Here is a 19,921-nt window from a genome sequence, read left to right as displayed (position 1 = left end):
CAAAATGGAGACCCCCCAAAATGGGACCCCCCCCATAAAAAATGGGGACCCCCCCCCAAAACGGGGACCCCCCCAAAATGGAGACCCTACAAAATGGAGACCCCCCCCATAAAGGGAGACCCCCCCAAAAAAAAGGGGACCCCCCCAAAAAAGGGGACCCCCCCCCCAAAAATAGGGATCCCCCAAAATGGAGAGCCCCCAAAATGGGACCCCCCCCATAATGGGGACCCCCCCATAATGGGGGCACCCCCCCCCTTTTGGTTTCTGGGCCCCCCTGGATTTTGGGGACCCCCCCCCAAAATCAGGGGGGCCCCCCTAAAAAAATGGTGGGCCCCCCCTGGAATTGGGGCCACCCTGCTGTAAATGGGGACCCCCCCAAAATGGGGGACCCCCCCAAAATTGGGGTCCCCCCCCCGGAATTGGGGTCCCCACCTGTAAATGGGGACCCCCCCCAAAATGGGGGACCCCCCCCAAAATTGGGGACCCCCCCCAATAAAGCGGATGGCTGATGGGTGCCCGGCTTGTTTTGGGCGGGGGGGGGGGGGCACACCCCATGGGGGGGACATTTGGGGACATAAATGGGGTTTTGGGGACATGGGGGGACATTTTGGGGACACAAATGGGGGTTGGGGACAATGAGGGGACACTTTGGGGACAAAGTTGTGGGGTTGGGGACATGGGGGGACATTTTGGGGACACAAAATGGGGTTTGGGGACATTTTGGGGACACAAATAGGGGTTTGGGGACATTTTGGGGACACAAATAGGGGTTTGGGGACAATGAGGGGACATTTGGGGACACAAATATGGGGTTCAGGGATACTGAGGGGACATTTTGGGGACAAAGTTGTGGGGTTGGGGACATGTGGGGACACTTTGGGGACACAAAAATGGGGTTGAGGACAACGAGGGGACATTTGGGGACACAAAAAATCATTTGGGGACATGGGGGGGGACACAAATATGGGGTTGGGGACACTTTGGGGACACCAACATGGCGTTGGGGACATGGGGGGACGCTTTGGGGCCACAAATCTGCGAGTTTAGGGACAACGGGGGCCACTTTGGGGATAAAAAGAGGCGTTTGGGGACATGGGGGGACACAAATGTGTGGGTTTGGGGACAGCGGGGGACACTTTGGGGACAAAAAAAACGAGTTTGGGGACATTGGGGGGGGGGAGGAGGACACAAGATGGCGGCAGGGCCTCTGAGGGGGCCCTTTGGCCTCTCCAGGACTCCATTTCCCAGCACGCCCCGCGGCCGGACTACAACTCCCATCACCCCCTGCGCCTCCGCTGTGTACATTGACTCCTCCCCCCGCGCCGGACTACAACTCCCAGCATGCCCCGCGCCGCCGCCCTCCTCCCATAAGGCCCCGCGCCCCGCCCCTCCCGCCCAGTTCCCGTCGGCCCCCGCGCGCCGAGTCACGATGGAGGAGATCGGGGTGCTGGGGGAGAAGGCGCAGGTGGGGGGGGCGCGGTTTTGGGGCGAAATCGGGGGTTTTTGGGGCACCCACGTGGCCGTGGGGGCGGACACGGGTAGGGGGGAGCCGGGGGAGAGGGGGAGCGGGGTTTTGGGGGGGGGCAGTTCAGTTTTGGGGGAAAACTGGGGGGGGTTTGGACACTGTTTTTTTTGGGGGGGGCGCGGGTTTTGGGGGGAAATGGGGGTTTTTTGGGGCACCCAGGTGACTGGCGGGGTGCATACGGATAAGGGGGAGCCGGGGGGAGGGGGGGAGCTAGGTTTTGGGGGGGGGGGAGGTGAGTTTTTGGGGAAAAAATGGAGGGTTTTTGGAAATTGTTTTATTTTGGGGGAGAGACAGTATTTGGGGTAAAACTGGGGGATTTTGGGACTCTAGGTGACTGTGGGTGCACACGGGTGGGGGGAGAGCTGGGTTTGGAGGGGGGAGTGGAGTTTGGGGGCGGGCAGTTGGGTTTTTGGGGGAAAAATGGGGGTTTGGGGTTTTGGGGTGAAAAAGGGGGGTTTGGGGGTAAAATAAGGGGTTTTGGGTTTTTGGCAGGGAAAACGAGGGTTTTTGTTTTTGGGGAGGAAAAGAGGGGTTTTGGGATTTGGGGAGAAAAACATCTTTTTTTGGGGGGGAAAACGGGGATTTTGGGGTCAACCGGGTGTTGGGGCGACCCATTTTTTTTGGGGGGGGGGTAAGCAGATTTTGGGGTAAAACCGTGGGGTTTTGGGGTCTCCGGGTGACCTTGGGGACACCCACAAGTTGGGGGGGGGAGGGACACCCAGATTTTGGGGAGAAACGAGGGGTTTTCAGGGAGGTCTCGGGGTTTTTTTTTGGGGGGGGGGGGGGGACCCGAGGGGTTTTGGGGACAATTGGGGGGGGTTGGGGACAACTGGGGGGGTTTTGGGGCCACCGAGGCGTTGGGGACGTTCAAGTGTCTTGGGGACACCCAAAAATGTCTTGAGGACCCCCAAGTTTTGGGGACGTCGGGGTCTTTTGGGGACACCTGGACGTGTTTTTGGGACACCGAGGTCTCCTGGGGACACCAAGTTTTTGGGGACCCCCAAGATTTGGGGACATCGGGGTCTTTTGGGGACACCTGGACGTGTTTTGGGGACACCGATGTCTCTTGGGGACACCAGGTTTTGGGGATACCCAAGATTTGGGGACATCGGGGTCTCTTGGGGACACCCCAGTATGTTTTGGGGACACCCAAGGGTTGGGGTCACCGCAGTTTTGGGGACACCGAGGTGTCTTGGGGACAATTGGGTGAGTTTTGGGGACACCAAGATCTGGGGACACCCAAGATCTGGGGACATCGGGGTCTCTTGGGGACACCCCGATATGTTTTGGGGACCCCCAAGTTTTGGGGACATCGGGGTGTTGGGGACACCCAAATACATTTTGGGAACCCCCAAGATTTAGGGACATCGGGGTCTCTTGGGGACACCCCAGTATGTTTTGGGGACACCCAGGTGTTGGGGTCACCACAGTTTTGGGGACACCGAGGTGTTTTTGGGGACATCCAAGTTTTGGGGACATCGGGGTCTCTTGGGGACACCCAAATGACTTTTGGGGACCCCCAAGTTTTGGGGACATCGGGGTCTTGGGGACACCTGGACGTATTTTGGGGACACCCAAGATTTGGGGACACCCAATATTTGGGGACATCGGGGTCTCTTGAGGACACCCCGATACGTTTTGGGGACACCGAGGTGTTTTTGGGGACATCGGGGTTTTGGGGACACCCAAGTGTTGGGGACCCCCGAACGCTGGGGGCACCGAGGTGGTGGGGACACCGAGGGGTCCTGGGGGACATCGGGGTGTCCCGTCCCCCCCCGCCCCCCCAGATTTGGGTGACCCGCCCCCCAGGATGACCTCCCCGCGCTGGCCGTGCCGCGTCCCCACGCCGGGCTGTCCTTCCTCGTCCCCGAGCCCGAGGACCTGGAGGACCTCTACAGCCGCTACAAGGTGGGTGGGGGCACCTTGGGGACACGGGGGGGCACCTCGGGGACACGGGGGGGGCACCTCGGGGACGTGGGGGGGCACCTCAGGGACATGTGGGGTGGCCTTGGGGACATGGGTGGCCCTCGGGGACGTGTGGGGGCACCTCGGGGACATGGGTGGCCCTTGGGGACACGTGGGAGATGCGGGGTGGCTCCTTGGGGACACGTGGACCCCTCGGGGACTGCGGTGGCCCTTTGGGGACACATGGGGGACGTGGGGTGGCCCCTTGGGGACATGTGGGGCCCCTCAGGGACACTTGAGACCCTCAGGGACATGGGTGGCCCCTTGGGGACACGTGGGACCCTCAGGGGCATGGGTGGCCCTTGGGGACACGTGGGGCACCTTGGGGTTATGGGATGACCCCTCGGGGACGTGGGCACTTTGGGGACACGTGGGGCCCCTTGGGGTCACTCGGGACCCTTGGGGACACGTGGTGGCCCCTCGGGGCCCCGCGGTGGCCTTTCGGGGTCCCCCACCCTCTGCGCGTCCCCCCCCGCAGAAGCTGCAGCAGGAGCTGGAGTTCCTGGAGGTGCAGGAGGAGTACATCAAGGACGAGCAGAAGAACCTGAAGAAGGAGTTCCTGCACGCGCAGGAGGAGGTGAAGCGCATCCAGAGCATCCCCCTGGTCATCGGGCAGTTCCTCGAGGCCGTCGACCAGAACACCGCCATCGTCGGCTCCACCACGGGTAGCGGGGGGGTGGGGGGGAGGCAAGGGGGCCGGGGGGGGCAGGGGAGCCGGGGCGGGGGCGGTTACGGGACAAGGGGACGCTTGCGGGGTCGTGGAGGGGCACGGGGAGGCTCGTAGGGTCGTGAGGGGACGTGGGGACGCTTGTGGGGTCGTGGGTGGGGTCGTGAGGGGCGTGGGGACACTTGTAGGGTCATGGGAGTACTTGTAGGATCATGGGTATGGTCATGAGGGGCGTGGGGACGCTCATAGGGTCGTGGGTATGGTCGTGAGGGGCATGGGGACGCTTGTAGGGTCGTGGGTGGGGTCGTGAGGGACGTGGGGACGCTTGTGGGGTCATGGATGGGGTCGTGAGGGGCGTGGGGACGCTTGTGGGGTCGTGGGTGGGGTCGTGAGGGACGTGGGGACGCTTGTGGGGTCATGGATGGGGTCGTGAGGGACGTGGGGACACTTGTAGAGTTATGGGGGTACTTGTAGGATCATGGTTGGGGTCGTGAGGGGCATGGGGACATTTGTAGGGTCGTGGGTGGGGTTGTGAGGGACGTGGGGACGGTTGTAGGATCAGGGGTACAGTCGTGAGGGACGTGGGGACGCTTGTAGGGTCATGGGGGTACTTGTAGGGTCATGGTTGGGGTCATAAAGGGACGTAGGGACGCTTGTAGGATCATGGGTATGGTCATCAGAGGACATGGGGATACTTGTAGGATCATGGCTGGGGTCATGAGGGGTGTGGGGACACTTGTAGGGTCATGGTTATGGTCATCAGGGAACACGGGGGTACTTGTAGGATCATGGGTGGGGTCGTGAGGGACACGGGGACGCTTTTAGGGTCATGGTTGGGGTCATGAAGGGACATAGAGACACTTGTAGGGTCATGGGTACGGTCGTGAGGGACGTGGGGACGCTTGTAGGGTCATGGGGGTACATGTAGGATCATGGGTGAGGTCGTGAGGGGCGTGGGGACGCTTGTAGGGTCGTGGGTACGGTCATGAGGGGCATGGGGACACTTGTAGGGTCATGGTTGGGGTCGTGAGGGGCATGGGGACACTTGTAGGGTCGTGGTTGGGGTCGTGAGGGATGAGGGGACGCTTGCGGGGTCGTGAAGGGACACAGGGATACTTGTAGGATCATGGGTATGGTTGTGAAGGGACGTTGGGACGCTTGTAGGGTCATGGTTGGGGTCATGAGGGGATATGGGGATGCTTTTAGGATCATGGTTGGGGTCATGAGGAACGCTTGTAGGATCATGGCTATGGCCATGAGGGGACACAACGACACTTGTAGGGTCATCGTTGGGGTCATGAGGGACATGGGGACACTTGTAGGGTCATGGTTGGGGTCATGAGGAACACTTGTAGGATCATCGTTGGGGTCATGAGGGACGTGGGGACACTTGTAGGATCATGGCTATGGCCATGAGGGGACACAGTGCTACTTGTAGGATCATCTTTGGGGTCAGGAGGAACTCTTGTAGGATCGCGGTTCTGGCCATGAGGGACATGGGGACACTTGTAGGGTCGTGTTTGGGGTCATGAGGAACATGAGGACACTTTTAGGATCATGGTTGGGGTCATGAGGAACATGGGGACACTTGTAGGGTCGTGGTTATGGCCATGAGGGGACACAACGACACTTGTAGGGTCATCTTTGGGGTCATGAGGGACGCTTGTAGAGTCATGGATGGGACGAGGAGCCCAACGGGGTGGCCCCGGTGGTCTCCACCCCATTGGGGTCACCGCGGGCGGGTCCCCGCAGGCTCCAACTACTACGTGCGCATCCGTGGGTGGGGTCGTGGGGGACACGGGGACACTTGTAGGGTCATGGTTGGGGTCGTGAGGGACATGGGGACACTTGTAGGGTCATGGTTATGGCCATGAGGGGACACCATGGTACTTGTAGGTTCACGGGTATGGACGGGGACATTTGTAGGGTCATGGTTGGAGTCATGAGGAACACTTGTAGGATCATGGGTATGGCCATGAGGGGACACAATGACACTTGTAGGATCGTCGTTGGGGTCGTGAGGGACATGGGGACACTTGTAGGGTCATGGTTATGACCATGAGGGGACACCATGGTACTTGTAGGTTCATGGGTATGGACGGGGAGATTTGTAGGGTCATGGTTGGGGTCATGAGGGGATACAACGCTACTTGTAGGGTCATGGTTGGGGTCATGAGGGGATATGGGGATGCTTTTAGGATCATGGTTGGGGTCATGAGGAACACTTGTAGGATCATGGCTATGGCCATGAGGGGACACAACGACACTTGTAGGGTCATGGTTGGGGTCGTGAGGGACACGGGGACACTTGTAGGGTCATGGTTGGGGTCATGAAGGGATATGGGGACAGTTGTAGGGTCATGTTTTGGGTCATGAGAAACACTTGTAGGATCGCGGTTATGGCCATGAGGGACGTGGGGACGCTTATAGGGTCATGGGTGGGGTCGTGAGGGACACGGGGACACTTGTAGGATCGTGGTTATGGCCACGAGAGGACACAGTGGTACTTGTAGGTTCATGGGTATGGACGGGGACATTTGTAGGGTCATGGTTGGGGTCATGAGGGACACTGGGATGCCTGTAGGATCATGGTTAGGGTCGTCAGGGGATATGGGAACACTTGTAGGATCATGATTATGGTCATTAGGGACATGGGGACACTTGTAGGGTCATGGTTGGGGTCAGGAGGAACACTTGTAGGATCGCGGTTATGGTCCTGAGGGACACGGGGGACGCTTGTAGGGTCATGGGTGGGACGAGGAGCCCAACGGGGTGGCCCCGGTGCCCCCCACCCCGTTGGGGTCACTGCGGCCCGGTCCCCGCAGGCTCCAACTACTACGTGCGCATCCTGAGCACCATCGACCGCGAGCTGCTGAAGCCCAACGCCTCGGTGGCGCTGCACAAGCACAGCAACGCCCTGGTGGACGTCCTGCCCCCCGAGGCCGACAGCAGCATCATGATGCTCACCTCAGGTGGGCCAGCGACTCCGCGGGGTGGGCTACCGACTCCCTGGGGTGGGCCACCATGTCTATGGGATGGGCCATGACCACCATGGGGTGGGCCACCATTAGCATGGGGTGGGCCGCCACCTCCATGGGGTGAGCCACCATGTCTATGGGATGGGCCATGATCACCATGGGGTGGGCCACCACCTCTATGGGGTGGGCCACCACCTCTATGGGGTGGGCTACCACCTCCATGGGGTGGGCCACAACCTCCCTGGGGTGGGCCACCGCCTCCCTGGGGTGGGCCACCGCCTCCCTGGGGTGGGCCACCGCCTCCATGGGATGGGGCACCACCTCCCTGGGGTGGGCCACCACCTCTGTGGGGTGGGTCACCACCTTTATGGGACGGGCCAACACCTCTATGGGGTGGGTCACCACCTTCACGGGATGGGCCACCACCTCCCTGGGACGGGAGGAAGGAGTTTTTGGGGAGTTTTGACCTGTTTTGAGGAGTAGAGAGGACCTGGGATCTTCTGGCCTTGTCCTAGGAGGACAGAGTCAAGGTTTAGACCCCAATGGGTGGTGGGTCTCCATCCTTGGGTCTACCCAAGGTCTTCTGGGACAGGATCCTAAATCATCCACGATACATTTGAAGTTTTTTTGGGGAGGTTTGACCAGTTTTGAGGAGTGGAGCGGACCAGGGACCTTCTCCCTGATGTCCTAGGAGAATAAAGCCAGGATTTAGACCCAAATGGGTGGTGGGTCTCCGTCCTTGGGTCTACCCAAGGTCTTCTGGGACAGGATCCTAAATCATCCACGATATATTTGAAGTTTTTTGGGGGAGTTTTGACCAGTTTTGGGGAGTAGAGTGGACCTGGGACCTTCTCCGTGATATCCTAGGAGGATAAACCCCATATTTAGACGTAAATGGGTGGTGGGTCTCCATCCTTGGGTCTACCCAAGGTCTTCTGGGACAAAATCCTAAATCATCCACGATACATTTGAAGTTTTATTGGGGAGTTTTGACCAGTTTTGGGGAGTAGAGTGGACCAGGGACCTTCTCCCTTGATGTCCTAGGAGGATAAACCCCATATTTAGACGTAAATGGGTGGTGGGTCTCCATCCTTGGGTCTACCCAAGGTCTTCTGGGACAGGATCCTAAATCATCCACGATATATTTGAAGGTTTTTTGGGGAGGTTTGACCAGTTTTGAGGAGTGGAGTGGACCAGGGATCTTCTCCGTGATGTCCTAGGAGAATAAAGCCAGGATTTAGACCCCAATGGGTGGTGGGTCTCCATCGTTGGGTCTACCCAAGGTCTTTTGGGACAAGATCCTAAATCATCCGTGATACATTTGAAGTTTTTTTGGGGAGGTCTGACCAGTTTTGAGGACTAGAGCGTTCCCGGGACCTTCTCCCTGACGTCCCACGGTAGAGCCGATGTCTAGGCCTAGTTGGGTGGGGGTCCTCCATCCTTGGAGGTCCCCGACCTGGCCAGGAGAAGCCCCCGGGTGCCCCCCCACCCCTTTCCATGGGTGTCCCCCCCCCCACCCTCACCTCCCCCGTCCCCCCAGACCAGAAGCCCGACGTGATGTACGCCGACATTGGGGGCATGGACATCCAGAAGCAGGAGGTGCGCGAGGCCGTCGAGCTCCCCCTCACCCACTTCGAGCTCTACAAGCAGGTGGGTCCCCCCTGCAGCACCCTGGGGTGGGGACACACCCGTGGGACGCTTTGGGGTCCCCGTGACGTCCTCCCCGTGGGTTTCGTGTCCCCCCCTCCCAGATCGGCATCGACCCCCCGCGGGGTGTCCTCATGTACGGCCCGCCTGGCTGCGGGAAGACCATGTTGGCCAAGGCGGTGGCCCATCACACCACAGGTGGGGCACCCGTGGGTGCTGGGGGGGGGTGTTTTTGGGGGTGCTGGGGTGTTTCTGGGGTGGCGGTGGGGTCCTTGGGGGTGGTGGTGGGGTCTTTGGGGTCATGGTTGGGTCTTTGGGGTCATGGTGGGGTCCTTGGGGCGGCGGTTGGGTCCTTGGGGGGGTGGTGGCACCCATGGGTGGCAGTGGGGTTCTTGGGGTGGTGTTGGGGTCCTTGGGGTCATGGTGGGGTCCTTGGGGTGGTGGTTGGGTCCTTGGGGTGGTGGTGGCACCCATGAGTGGTGGTGGTGTCCTTGGGGTCATGGTGGGGTCCTTGGGGTCATGGTGGGGTCCTTGGGGTGGCGGTTGGGTCCTTGGGGTGGTGGTGGCACCTATGGGTGGTGGTTGGGTCCTTGGGGTGGTGGTTGGGTCCTTGGGGTGGTGGTGGCACCCATGGGTGGCAGTTGGGTCCTTGGGGTCATGGTTGGGTCCTTGGAGTTCTGGTTGGGTCCTTGGGGTTGTGGTGGCAGCCATGGGTGTCGGTTGGGTGCTTGGGGTGGCATTTGGGTCCTTGGGGTGGTGGTGACACCCATGGGTGCTATTTGGGTCCTTGGGGTGGCACCGAGGTCCTTGGGGTTGTGGTGGCACCCATGGGTGGTGGTTGGGTCCTTGGGGTTGTGGTGGGGTCCTTGGGGTGGCGGTTGGGTCGTTGGGGTGGTGGTGGCACCCATGGGTGGTGGTGAGGTCCTTGGGGTCATGGTGAGGTCCTTGGGGTGGTGGTGGGGTCCTTGGGGTTGTGGTCAGGTCCTTGGGGTGGCATTTGGGTCCTTGGGGTGCTGGTGGCACCCCAGGGTGGTGGTGGCACCCGAGGGGTGGCGTTGACACCCATGGGTGCTGGTGGGCACCCCGAGGTGCTGATGGGGTCCTTGGGGTTGCTGGTGACCCCGGAAGCTTCTGAGGCGACGCCGAAAGCTCGAGGTGACGCCAGAAGCTGGCGGTGGCGGCACCCCAGGGTGCCGGCGGCGCCCCGGGGAGGTTTTTCGGGGGTGACCCCGCCGCCCGGGTGCCAGCGCCTTTGGGTGCCCCCCCCCCCAGCCGCCTTCATCCGCGTGGTGGGCTCGGAGTTCGTGCAGAAGTACCTGGGCGAGGGGCCCCGCATGGTGCGCGACGTCTTCCGCCTGGCCAAGGAGAACGCGCCCGCCATCATCTTCATCGACGAGATCGACGCCATTGCCACCAAGCGCTTCGACGCCCAGACCGGAGGTGAGGGAGGGGCGTGGGGAACCCTGGGTGGACCCCCCCCGGACCTCGGGGTGGCTCCGGGGTGGGGTTCAGGGGCACCTCGGAGGACGTCTTGGTGTCTCCCGGTCCTTGGGGTGGCTCCAGAGTGGGGTTTTGGGGGCACCGTGGTGGGATCACCCAACCCTTGGTGTCTCTTGGTCCTTGGGGTGGCTCCAGGGTGGGGTTCAAGGACCCCTTGGAGGACCCCATGGTTGGGTCACCCAACCTTTGGGGTCCCCAGGTCCTTGGGGTGGCTCCGGGGTGGGGTTCAGGGACCCCTTGGAGGACCCCATTGTGGGGTCAGGGACCCCCTGGCATCCCCTGGTCCTTTGGGTGGCTCCAGGGTGGGGTTCAGGGACCCCTTGGAGGACCCCATGGTTGGGTCACCCAATCTTTGGGGTTCCCCGGTCCTTGGGGTGGCTCCGGGGTGGGGTTCGGGGGCACCTCGGAGGACCCTTTTTTGGGGTCAGGGACCCCGTGGTCCTTTGGGTGGCTCCAGGGTGGGGTTTAGGGGCACCATGGTTGGGTCACCCAAACTTTGGGGTCCCCCGGTCCTTGGGGTGGATCCCGGGTGGGGTTCAGGGACCCCTTGGAGGACCCCATGGTGGGATCACCCAACCTTTGGGGTCCCCAGGTCCTTGGGGTGCCTCCGGGGTGGGGTTCAGGGACCCCTTGGAGGACCCCATGGTTGGGTCACCCAAGCTTTGGAGTCCCCCGGTCCTTGGGGTGGCTCCGGGGTGGGGTTCGGGGGCACCTCGGAGGACCCCTTTTTGGGGTCAGGGACCCCGTGGTCCTTTGGGTGGCTCTAGGGTGGGGTTTAGGGGCACCATGGTTGGGTGACCCAAACTTTGGGGTCCCCAGGTCCTTGGGGTGGCTCCGGGGTGGGGTTCAAGGGACCCCTTGGAGGACCCCGTGGTTGGGTCACCCAATCTTTGGGGTCCCCAGGTCCTTGGGGTGCCTCCATGGTGGGGTTCAGGGACCCCTTGGAGGACCCCATTTTGGGGTCAGGGACCCCGTAGCGTCCCCTGGTCCTTTGGGTGCCTCCAGGGTGGGGTTCAGGGACCCCTTGGAGGACCCCATGGTTGGGTCACCCAATCTTTGGGGTCCCCCGGTCCTTGGGGTGGCTCCGGGGTGGGGTTCAGGGACCCTTTGGAGGACCCCATTTTGGGGTCAGGGACCCCCTGGCATCCCCTGGTCCTTTGGGTGCCTCCAGGGTGGGGTTCAGGGACCCCTTGGAGGACCCCATGGTTGGGTCACCCAATCTTTGGGGTTCCCCGGTCCTTGGGGTGGCTCCGGGGTGGGGTTCGGGGGCACCTCGGAGGACCCTTTTTTGGGGTCAGGGACCCCGTGGTCCTTTGGGTGGCTCCAGGGTGGGGTTTAGGGGCACCATGGTTGGGTCACCCAAACTTTGGGGTCCCCCGGTCCTTGGGGTGGATCCCGGGTGGGGTTCAGGGACCCCTTGGAGGACCCCATGGTGGGATCACCCAACCTTTGGGGTCCCCAGGTCCTTGGGGTGCCTCCGGGGTGGGGTTCAGGGACCCCTTGGAGGACCCCATGGTTGGGTCACCCAAGCTTTGGGGTCCCCCGGTCCTTGGGGTGGCTCCGGGGTGGGGTTCGGGGGCACCTCGGAGGACCCCATTTTGGGGTCAGGGACCCCCTGGCATCCCCTGGTCCTTTGGGTGCCTCCAGGGTGGGGTTCAGGGACCCCTTGGAGGACCCCATGGTTGGGTCACCCAATCTTTGGGGTTCCCCGGTCCTTGGGGTGGCTCCGGGGTGGGGTTCGGGGGCACCTCGGAGGACCCTTTTTTGGGGTCAGGGACCCCGTGGTCCTTTGGGTGGCTCCAGGGTGGGGTTTAGGGGCACCATGGTTGGGTCACCCAAACTTTGGGGTCCCCCGGTCCTTGGGGTGGATCCCGGGTGGGGTTCAGGGACCCTTTGGAGGACCCCGTGGTTGGGTCACCCAATCTTTGGGGTCCCCAGGTCCTTGGGGTGCCTCCATGGTGGGGTTCAGGGACCCCTTGGAGGACCCCATTTTGGGGTCAGGGACCCCGTAGCGTCCCCTGGTCCTTTGGGTGCCTCCAGGGTGGGGTTCAGGGACCCCTTGGAGGACCCCATGGTTGGGTCACCCAATCTTTGGGGTCCCCCGGTCCTTGGGGTGGCTCCGGGGTGGGGTTCAGGGACCCTTTGGAGGACCCCATTTTGGGGTCAGGGACCCCCTGGCATCCCCTGGTCCTTTGGGTGCCTCCGGGGTGGGGTTCAGGGACCCCTCGGAGGACCCCAAGGTGGGATCACCCCAACCCTCGGTGTCCCCGATCAATCCTTGGGGTGTCCCCATGCCGGGGCTCCGAGGGGTGCTGGGGGGGGGGGGTCTCCTTTGGGTGTCACCCCCCCACCCCCCACCCCCCCGTCCCCTCCCCAGCCGACCGCGAGGTCCAGCGCATCCTCCTGGAGCTCCTCAACCAGATGGACGGCTTCGACCAGAACGTCAACGTCAAGGTGGGTGCCCCCGGGGTCCCATGGGTGCCCCCGGAGTCCCGAGGGTGCCCCCGGAGTCCCGAGGGTGCCCCTGGAGTCCCGAGGGTGCCCCTGGAGTCCCGTGGGTGTCCCCGGAGTCCCATGGGTGCAAGGAGACCCTGTGGGTGTCCCCGATGTCCCGTGGGTGCCCCCAGAGTCGCATGGGTGCCCCCGGAGTCTTGCCCCTGGAGTCCCATGGGTGCAAGGAGACCCCGTGGGTGTCCCCAGTGTCCTATGGGTGCCCCCAGGGTCCCGTGGGTGCCCCCAGGGTCCCATGGGTGCCCCCAGAGTCCCATGGGTGCAAGGAGACCCCGTGGGTGTCCCCAGTGTCCCGTGGGTGCCCCCGGAGTCCCGTGGGTGCCCCCGGAGTCCCGTGGGTGCCCCCAGGGTCCCGTGGGTGCCCCTGGAGTCCCGTGGGTGCCCCCAAAGTCCCGTGGGTGCAAGGAGACCCCGTGGGTGTCCCCAGTGTCCTATGGGTGTCCCTGATGTCCTGTGGGTGCCCCCAGGGTCCTGTGGGTGCTCCTGGAGTCCCGTGGGTGCCCCCAGGGTCCCGTGGGTGCCCCCGGAGTCCCGTGGGTGCCCCCAGAGTCCCATGGGTGCAAGGAGACCCCGTGGGTGTCCCCAGTGTCCCATGGGTGTCCCCGATGTCCCACGGGTGCCCCCAGAGTCCGGTGGGTGCCCCCGGAGTCCCATGGATGCCCCGGGGGTCATGTGGGTGCCCCCAGAGTCCCATGGGTGCAAGGAGACCCCTTGGGTGTCCCCAGAGTCCCGTGGGTGCCCCCAGGGTCCCGTGGGTGCCCCCGGAGTCCCATGGGTGCCCCCAGAGTCCCATGGGTGCAAGGAGACCCCGTGGGTGCCCCCAGGGTCCCGTGGGTGCCTCCAGGGTCCCATGGGTGCCCCCGGAGTCCCGTGGGTGCCCCCAGGGTCCCATGGGTGCAAGGAGACCCTTTGGGTGTCCCCGATGTCCTTTGGGTGTCCCCAGGAGGCCCAGAGGTGTCCCTGGGTTCCTGAGGGTTCCTGGTGTTCCCAGCACCCTATTGGTGTCCCTGGCACCAGGTCCCATGGGTGCTAGGAGGTCCCGTGGGTGCTAGGTGGCCCTATGGGTGCTGGGGACATCCCACGGGTGCTAGGAGGTCCCATGGGTGTTAGGAGGTCCTGAGGGTTCTAGGTGGTCCCATGGGTGCCGGGGGTGTCCTGTGAGTTCTGGGTGGTCCTACAGGAGTTCCGTGGGTTCTGGGGGTGTCCCATGGGTGCTGGGTGGTCACGTGGGTTCTAGAAGGTCCCATAGGTGCCGGGGTGTCCCACGGGTTCTAGAAGGTCCCACAGGTTCTAGGTGGCCCTATAGGTGCCAGGGCTGTCCCACGGGTTCTAGAAGGTCCCATAGGTGTCAGGGGTGTCCTACAGGTTCTAGATGGTCTTAAGGGTTCTAGGTTGTCCCATAGGTGTCAGTGGTGTCCCATGGATTCTAGATAGTCCTACAGGTTCTAGGTGGCCCTCTGGGTGCCAGGGCTGTCCCACAGGTTCTAGGTGGCCCTATAGGTGCCAGGGTTGTCCCGTGGGTTCTAGATGGTCCCATGGGTTCTAGGTGGCCCTATAGGTGCCAGGATTGTCCCATGGGTTCTAGGTTGTCCCGTAGGTGCCAGCGGTGTCCCATGGGTTCTAGGTGGTTCCACTCATTCTAGGAGGTCCCATAGGTGCCAGGGGTGTCCCTTAGGTTCTAGGTGATCCTATAGGTGCCAGGGGTGTCCCACAGGTTCTAGGTGGTTCTGTAGATGTCAGGGGTTTCCCATGGGTTCTAAGTGGTCCTATAGGTGTCAGGGTTATCTCACAGGTTCTAGGTGATCCTATAGGTGCCAGGGCTGTCCCACAGGTCGTAGGTGGTCCCATAGATGTCAGGGGTGTCCCATGGCTTCTAGATAGTCCTACAGGTTCTAGGTTGTCCCGTAGGTCCCAGGATCGTCCCACGGGTTCTAGGAGGACCCACGGGTTCTAGGTGATCCTAGAGGTGCCGGGGTTATCCCACAGGTTCTAGGTGATCCTAGAGGTGCCGGGGTTATCCCACAGGTTCTAGGTGATCCTAGAGGTGCCGGGGTTATCCCACAGGTTCTAGGTGATCCTAGAGGTGCTGGGGTTATCCCACAGGTTCTAGGTGACCCTATAAGTGCCAGGCTTGTCCCATGGGTTCTGGAAGGCCCCACGGCTTCTAGGAGGTCCTGTGGGTTCTAGGAGGTCCTGTGGGTTCTAGGAGGTCCCGCGGGTGATGTGTCCCCCCAGGTGATCATGGCCACCAACCGCGCGGACACGCTGGACCCGGCGCTGCTGCGGCCCGGCCGCCTGGACCGCAAGATCGAGTTCCCGCTGCCCGACCGGCGCCAGAAGCGCCTCATCTTCTCCACCATCACCGGCAAGATGAACCTCTCCGAGGAGGTGGACCTCGAGGACTGTATCCGGGGACACGGGGACAATCGGGGGACGTGGGGACGATGCCGGGCGTGGGGACAGTAAGGGGGCGTGGGGACAGTAAGGGGGCGTGGGGACAGTAAGGGGGCGTGGGGACAGTAAGGGGACGTGGGGACAATGAGGGGACACGGGGACAATAAGGGGACGCGGGGACGACGGAGGACACGGGGACGATAAGGGGACGTGGGGGTGGTGGAGGACGTGGGGGCGATGGAGGACATGGGGACAACGGGGGACATGGGGACAATAAAGGGACACGGGGACGATGGAGGACACGGGGACGATAAGGGGACACGAGGGTGGTGGAGGACGTGGGGGCGATGGAGGACATGGGGACAACGGGGGACATGGGGACAATAAAGGGACACGGGGACGACGGAGGACACGGGGACGATAAGGGGACACGGGGGCGATGGAGGACGTGGGGACAACGGAGGACGTGGGGACAACGGAGGATGCGGAGTTGTTGAAGGGGTGTGGGGACAGTTGGGGACGTGGGGACGATAAGGGGACGCGGGGCTGATGGGGGGCACGGGGACAATGGGGGATGGCAGAGGACACGGGGGCGATAAAGGGATGTGAGGGCGAAGGAGAAGGTGGGGATGATGGGGGACATGGGGACAAAAAAGGGACGTGGGGGTGATGGGGGACATGGGGACAATGGGGGGACAAAGGGGACAGTGAGGACGATGGAGGACGTGGGGACAATGAAGGGTTACGGGGACGGTGGGGGACGTGGGGACGATGGGGGACACGGGGACAACGAGGGGGTGTGAGGACAATGGAGGACGTAGGGGACGTGGGGACAATGAGGGGACGTGGGGACAATTGGGACAAGGGGACAATTGGGGACATGGGGACACCAAGGACATGGGGACGTGGTGGGACACCGGGGCCACCGAAGGATATGGGGGGACACCGAGGGCTGTGGGGACACCAAGGGACACCAGGGACCTGAGAGGGACATCGGGGACCCCATGGGGACACTGGGGACCCCAGGGGACATCGGGGACCCTCTAGGGACAGGGAGGGGACACCGGGGACCGTTGGCTTCCTTCACCTTCACCCAGACGTGGCGCGGCCGGACAAGATTTCGGGGGCCGACATCAACTCCATCTGCCAGGAGGTGGGTGACAGGGGGACAGGGGGCATGGGGACGTGGAGACAGGGGACGTGGGGACATGGGGACACCTCCGGAAGGGTGACAAGTTGGGGACACGGGTGACAAATCCGTTCTCCCCCCATCGTTGGGTGACACGGAGGCCAGGTCTACCCACAGTAAGGTGACGAGGTGATGCGGGTGACAAATGTGTTGTCCCTCCATGGTTGGGTGACAAAGACGTGACACGGAGGCCATGTCTACGTCCAGAAGGGTGACAAGTTGGGGACATGGGTGACAAATTCGTCGTCCCCCCATCGTTGGGTGACACGGAGGTGACACGGGGACCAGGTCTACCCTCAGTCAGGTGACAAGTTGGGGACATTGAGGCTGTGTCCACCTCGAGAAGGGTGACAAGGTGACACGGAGGCCGTGTCCGCCTCCAGGAGGGTGACAAGTTGGGGGCACGGGTGACAAATCCGTCGCCCCCCCATTGTTGGGTGACACGGAGGTGACGTGGAGGTGACACGGGGGTCAGGTCTACCCACAGTAAGGTGACAAGCTGGGGACATTGAGGCCGTGTCCACCTCGAGAAGGGTGACAAGGTGACACGGAGGCCATGTCTATGTCCAGAAGGGTGACAAGTTGGGGACACGGGTGACAAATCCGTTGTCCCCCCATTGTTGGGTGACACGGAGGTGACATGGAGGTGACACGGGGGCCAGGTCTACCCTCAGTCAGGTGACAAGTTGGGGACACTGAGGCCGTGTCCACCTCGAGAAGGGTGACAAGGTGACACGGAGGCCGTACCCGCCTCCAGGAGGGTGACAAGTTGGGGACGTGGGTGACAAATCCGTCGTCCCCCCATCGTTGGGTGACACGGAGGCCTGGTCTACCCACCGTGAGGTGACGCGGAGCTGGGCGACGCGACCTCAGTGACACCGGGCCGGGGGGGGGGGGTGGGTGACGTGACGCGGAGTGGGGGGGGGGTGACGCGGGTGACGGAGGTGACACCGGGTGACACGGTGACGTCCCCAGGGCGGCATGCTGGCGGTGCGGGAGAACCGGTACATCGTGCTGGCCAAGGACTTCGAGAAGGCCTACAAGACGGTCATCAAGAAGGACGAGCAGGAGCACGAGTTCTACAAGTGACAGCTCTCGGGGGACCTCGGGGACCTTGGGGACGCGCGGCCACCCCCAATAAACCCCCCCCCCCGCTCCCCCACCCCCGCCCGGACCCTTCCCTTCAACGCCCGCCTGCGCTGCGTCTGCTTGGGGACACGGGGGTGGGGTGGAGGTGGCGGCGGGGACAATTCTGGGACGTGGGAACGGCCTTGGGGACATGGGGACAATCTTGGGGACATGGAGATGGCCTTGGGGGCAGTCCTGGGGCCTTGGGGACAACCCTGGGGACATGGGGATGGCCTTGGGGACAACCCTGGGGCCTTGGGGACAACCCTGGGGACATGGGGACGGCCTTGGGGACGGCCTTGGGGACATGGGGATGGTCTTGGGGACATGGGGGCAATCTTGGGGACATGGGGACAATCTTGGGGACATGCGAATGGTCTTGGGGACAACCCAGGGGACATGGGGATGGCCTTGGGGATGGTCTTGGGGCCATGGGGATGGCCTTGGGGACAACCCTGGGGCCTTGGGGACAACCCTGGCGACATGGGGACGGCCTTGGGGACGGTCTTGGGGCCTTGGGGACATGGGGATGGTCTTGGGGACATGGGGACAGCCTTGGGGGCAATATTGGGGCCTTGGGGACAGCCTTGGGGACATGGGGATGGCCTTGGGGACAATCTTTGGGACTTGGGGACAGCCTTGGGGTCATGGGGACAATCTTGGGACCATGGGGACGGCCTTGGGGACAGTCCTGTGGACTTGGGGACAGCCTTGGGGACATGGGGATGGCCTTGGGGACAACCCTGGGGACTTGGGGACAATCTTGGGGCCATGGGGATGGCCTTGGGGACATGGAGACAGCCTTGGGGACAATCCTGGGGACATAGAGACAATCTTGGGGCCAAGGGGACGGCCTTGGGGACAGTCTTAGGGCCGTGGGGACAGCCTTGGGGACATGGGGACAGCCCTGGGAACATGGGGGGGGCCTTGGGGACATGGGGATGGCCTTGGGGACAATCTTGGGGCCTTGGGGACAATTTTGAGGACTTTGGGGCAGCCTTGGGGCCATGGGGACAACCCTGGGGCCTTGGGGACAATCTTGAGGGTTTTGGGACAGCCTTGGGGACAATCTTGGGGCTATGGGGGCAGCCTTGGGGTATCTTTGGGGACGTGGGGACAGGATGGGGACATCCCTGAGGACATCGGTGGGGACACGACCATGCGGTGGCTTCAGGGGAGGGCGATTCGGGGCAATTTAGGGTGAATTTGGGGGATTTGGGGTGAATTTGGGGGATTTGGGTTGAATTAAGGGGATTTAGGGGGGCTTTGAGAGATTTAGGGGCAATTTGGGCAGATTGAGGGGGAATTTGGGGAGATTTAGGGAGAATTTAGGGAAATTAGTAGAATTTGAAGGATTTTTGAAGGACCTAAGGGGAATTCGGGAGGAATTGGGGGATTTTAGGGGGAATTTGGGCTAATCTAGGGGAATTTGGGGAGATGGCATTTCAGGGATAGGGGATTTGGGGGCGCCTAGGAGGAATTTGGGTTAATTTGGGGGGAATTTGGGGTCATTAAGGGGGGGATTTGGAGGATCTGGGGGGGATTTAAGGGCAAAGTGGGCAAATTTAGGGGAAATTGTGGGATTTAGGGGGAAATTGGCGTGTTTGGGGAGGATTTGGGGCTGTTCAGGGAGGATTTGGGGGCATTTAAGAAGGATTTGGGTTAAGTTAGGGTGAATTTGGGGGATTTAGGGAGGATTTGGGGGCATTTAAGAGGGATTTGGGTTAATTTAGGCGGGATTTGGGGGATTTAGGGAGGATTTGGGGCATTTAAGAAGGATTTGGGTTAAGTTAGGGTGAATTTGGGGGATTTAGGGAGGATTTGGGGGCATTTAAGGGATTTGGGTTAATTTAGGTGGGATTTGGGGGATTTAGGGAGGATTTGGGGGCATTTAAGGGATTTGGGTTAATTTAGGCGGGATTTGGGGGATTTAGGGAGGATTTGGGGGCATTTAAGAGGGATTTGGGTTAATTTAGGCGGGATTTGGGGGATTTAGGGAGGATGTGGGGGCATTTAAGAGGGATTTGGGTTAATTTAGGCGGGATTTGGGGACACAGGAGGGTATTTGGAGAGCTTTAAGGGGAATTTGAAGCATTTAGAGGGGATTTGGGGGGGGTGCGAGGGCATTTAGGGAGGCTTTTGGGGAAGTTTGGTGAAAAAGTGGGATTTTGGGGGGATTTAGGTGGAATTTGGTGGAATTTGTGTGGAAATGGGGGATTTGGGGGAAAATTGAGAAGGTTTAGGGGGGATTTGGGAGGATGGAGGGAGAAATCAAGGGATTTAAGGGGGGAATTTTGGGGATTTAAGGCGGAATTTGGGTGATTTAAGGAGGATTTAGGGGATTTGGGGGTTTTGGGGCGGACCGCCGCCATTTTGGGACCCGGAGGGCGGGCGGGGGAGAGGAGGGGGCGTGGCCA

General features: G+C 61.9%; 1 protein-coding gene across 1 annotated transcript; it reads left to right on the top strand.

Moving 5' to 3' along the window:
- Window positions 1-1,314: 1,314 nt before the first annotated feature.
- On the top strand, window positions 1,315-17,538 carry PSMC4 (proteasome 26S subunit, ATPase 4). The gene is made up of 11 exons (XM_083853414.1): window positions 1,315-1,465; window positions 3,335-3,433; window positions 3,969-4,155; window positions 6,983-7,129; window positions 8,676-8,785; window positions 8,887-8,980; window positions 10,055-10,222; window positions 12,660-12,736; window positions 15,029-15,197; window positions 16,285-16,340; window positions 17,352-17,538. The coding sequence occupies exons 1-11, from the start codon at window positions 1,430-1,432 to the stop codon at window positions 17,463-17,465; spliced, it is 1,257 nt and encodes a 418-aa protein (XP_083709540.1). The 5' UTR covers window positions 1,315-1,429; the 3' UTR covers window positions 17,466-17,538.
- The last annotated feature ends 2,383 nt before the right edge of the window (window positions 17,539-19,921 follow it).

This window comes from Anser anser (genome assembly GCF_964211835.1).
Source record: "Anser anser genome assembly, contig: HAP1_SCAFFOLD_414, whole genome shotgun sequence".
In the NCBI taxonomy this organism is placed as follows: Eukaryota; Metazoa; Chordata; class Aves; order Anseriformes; family Anatidae; genus Anser; species Anser anser.
The sequence above is the reverse complement of the archived record's forward strand: the minus strand, read 5'-3'. Positions and strand labels throughout refer to the sequence as shown.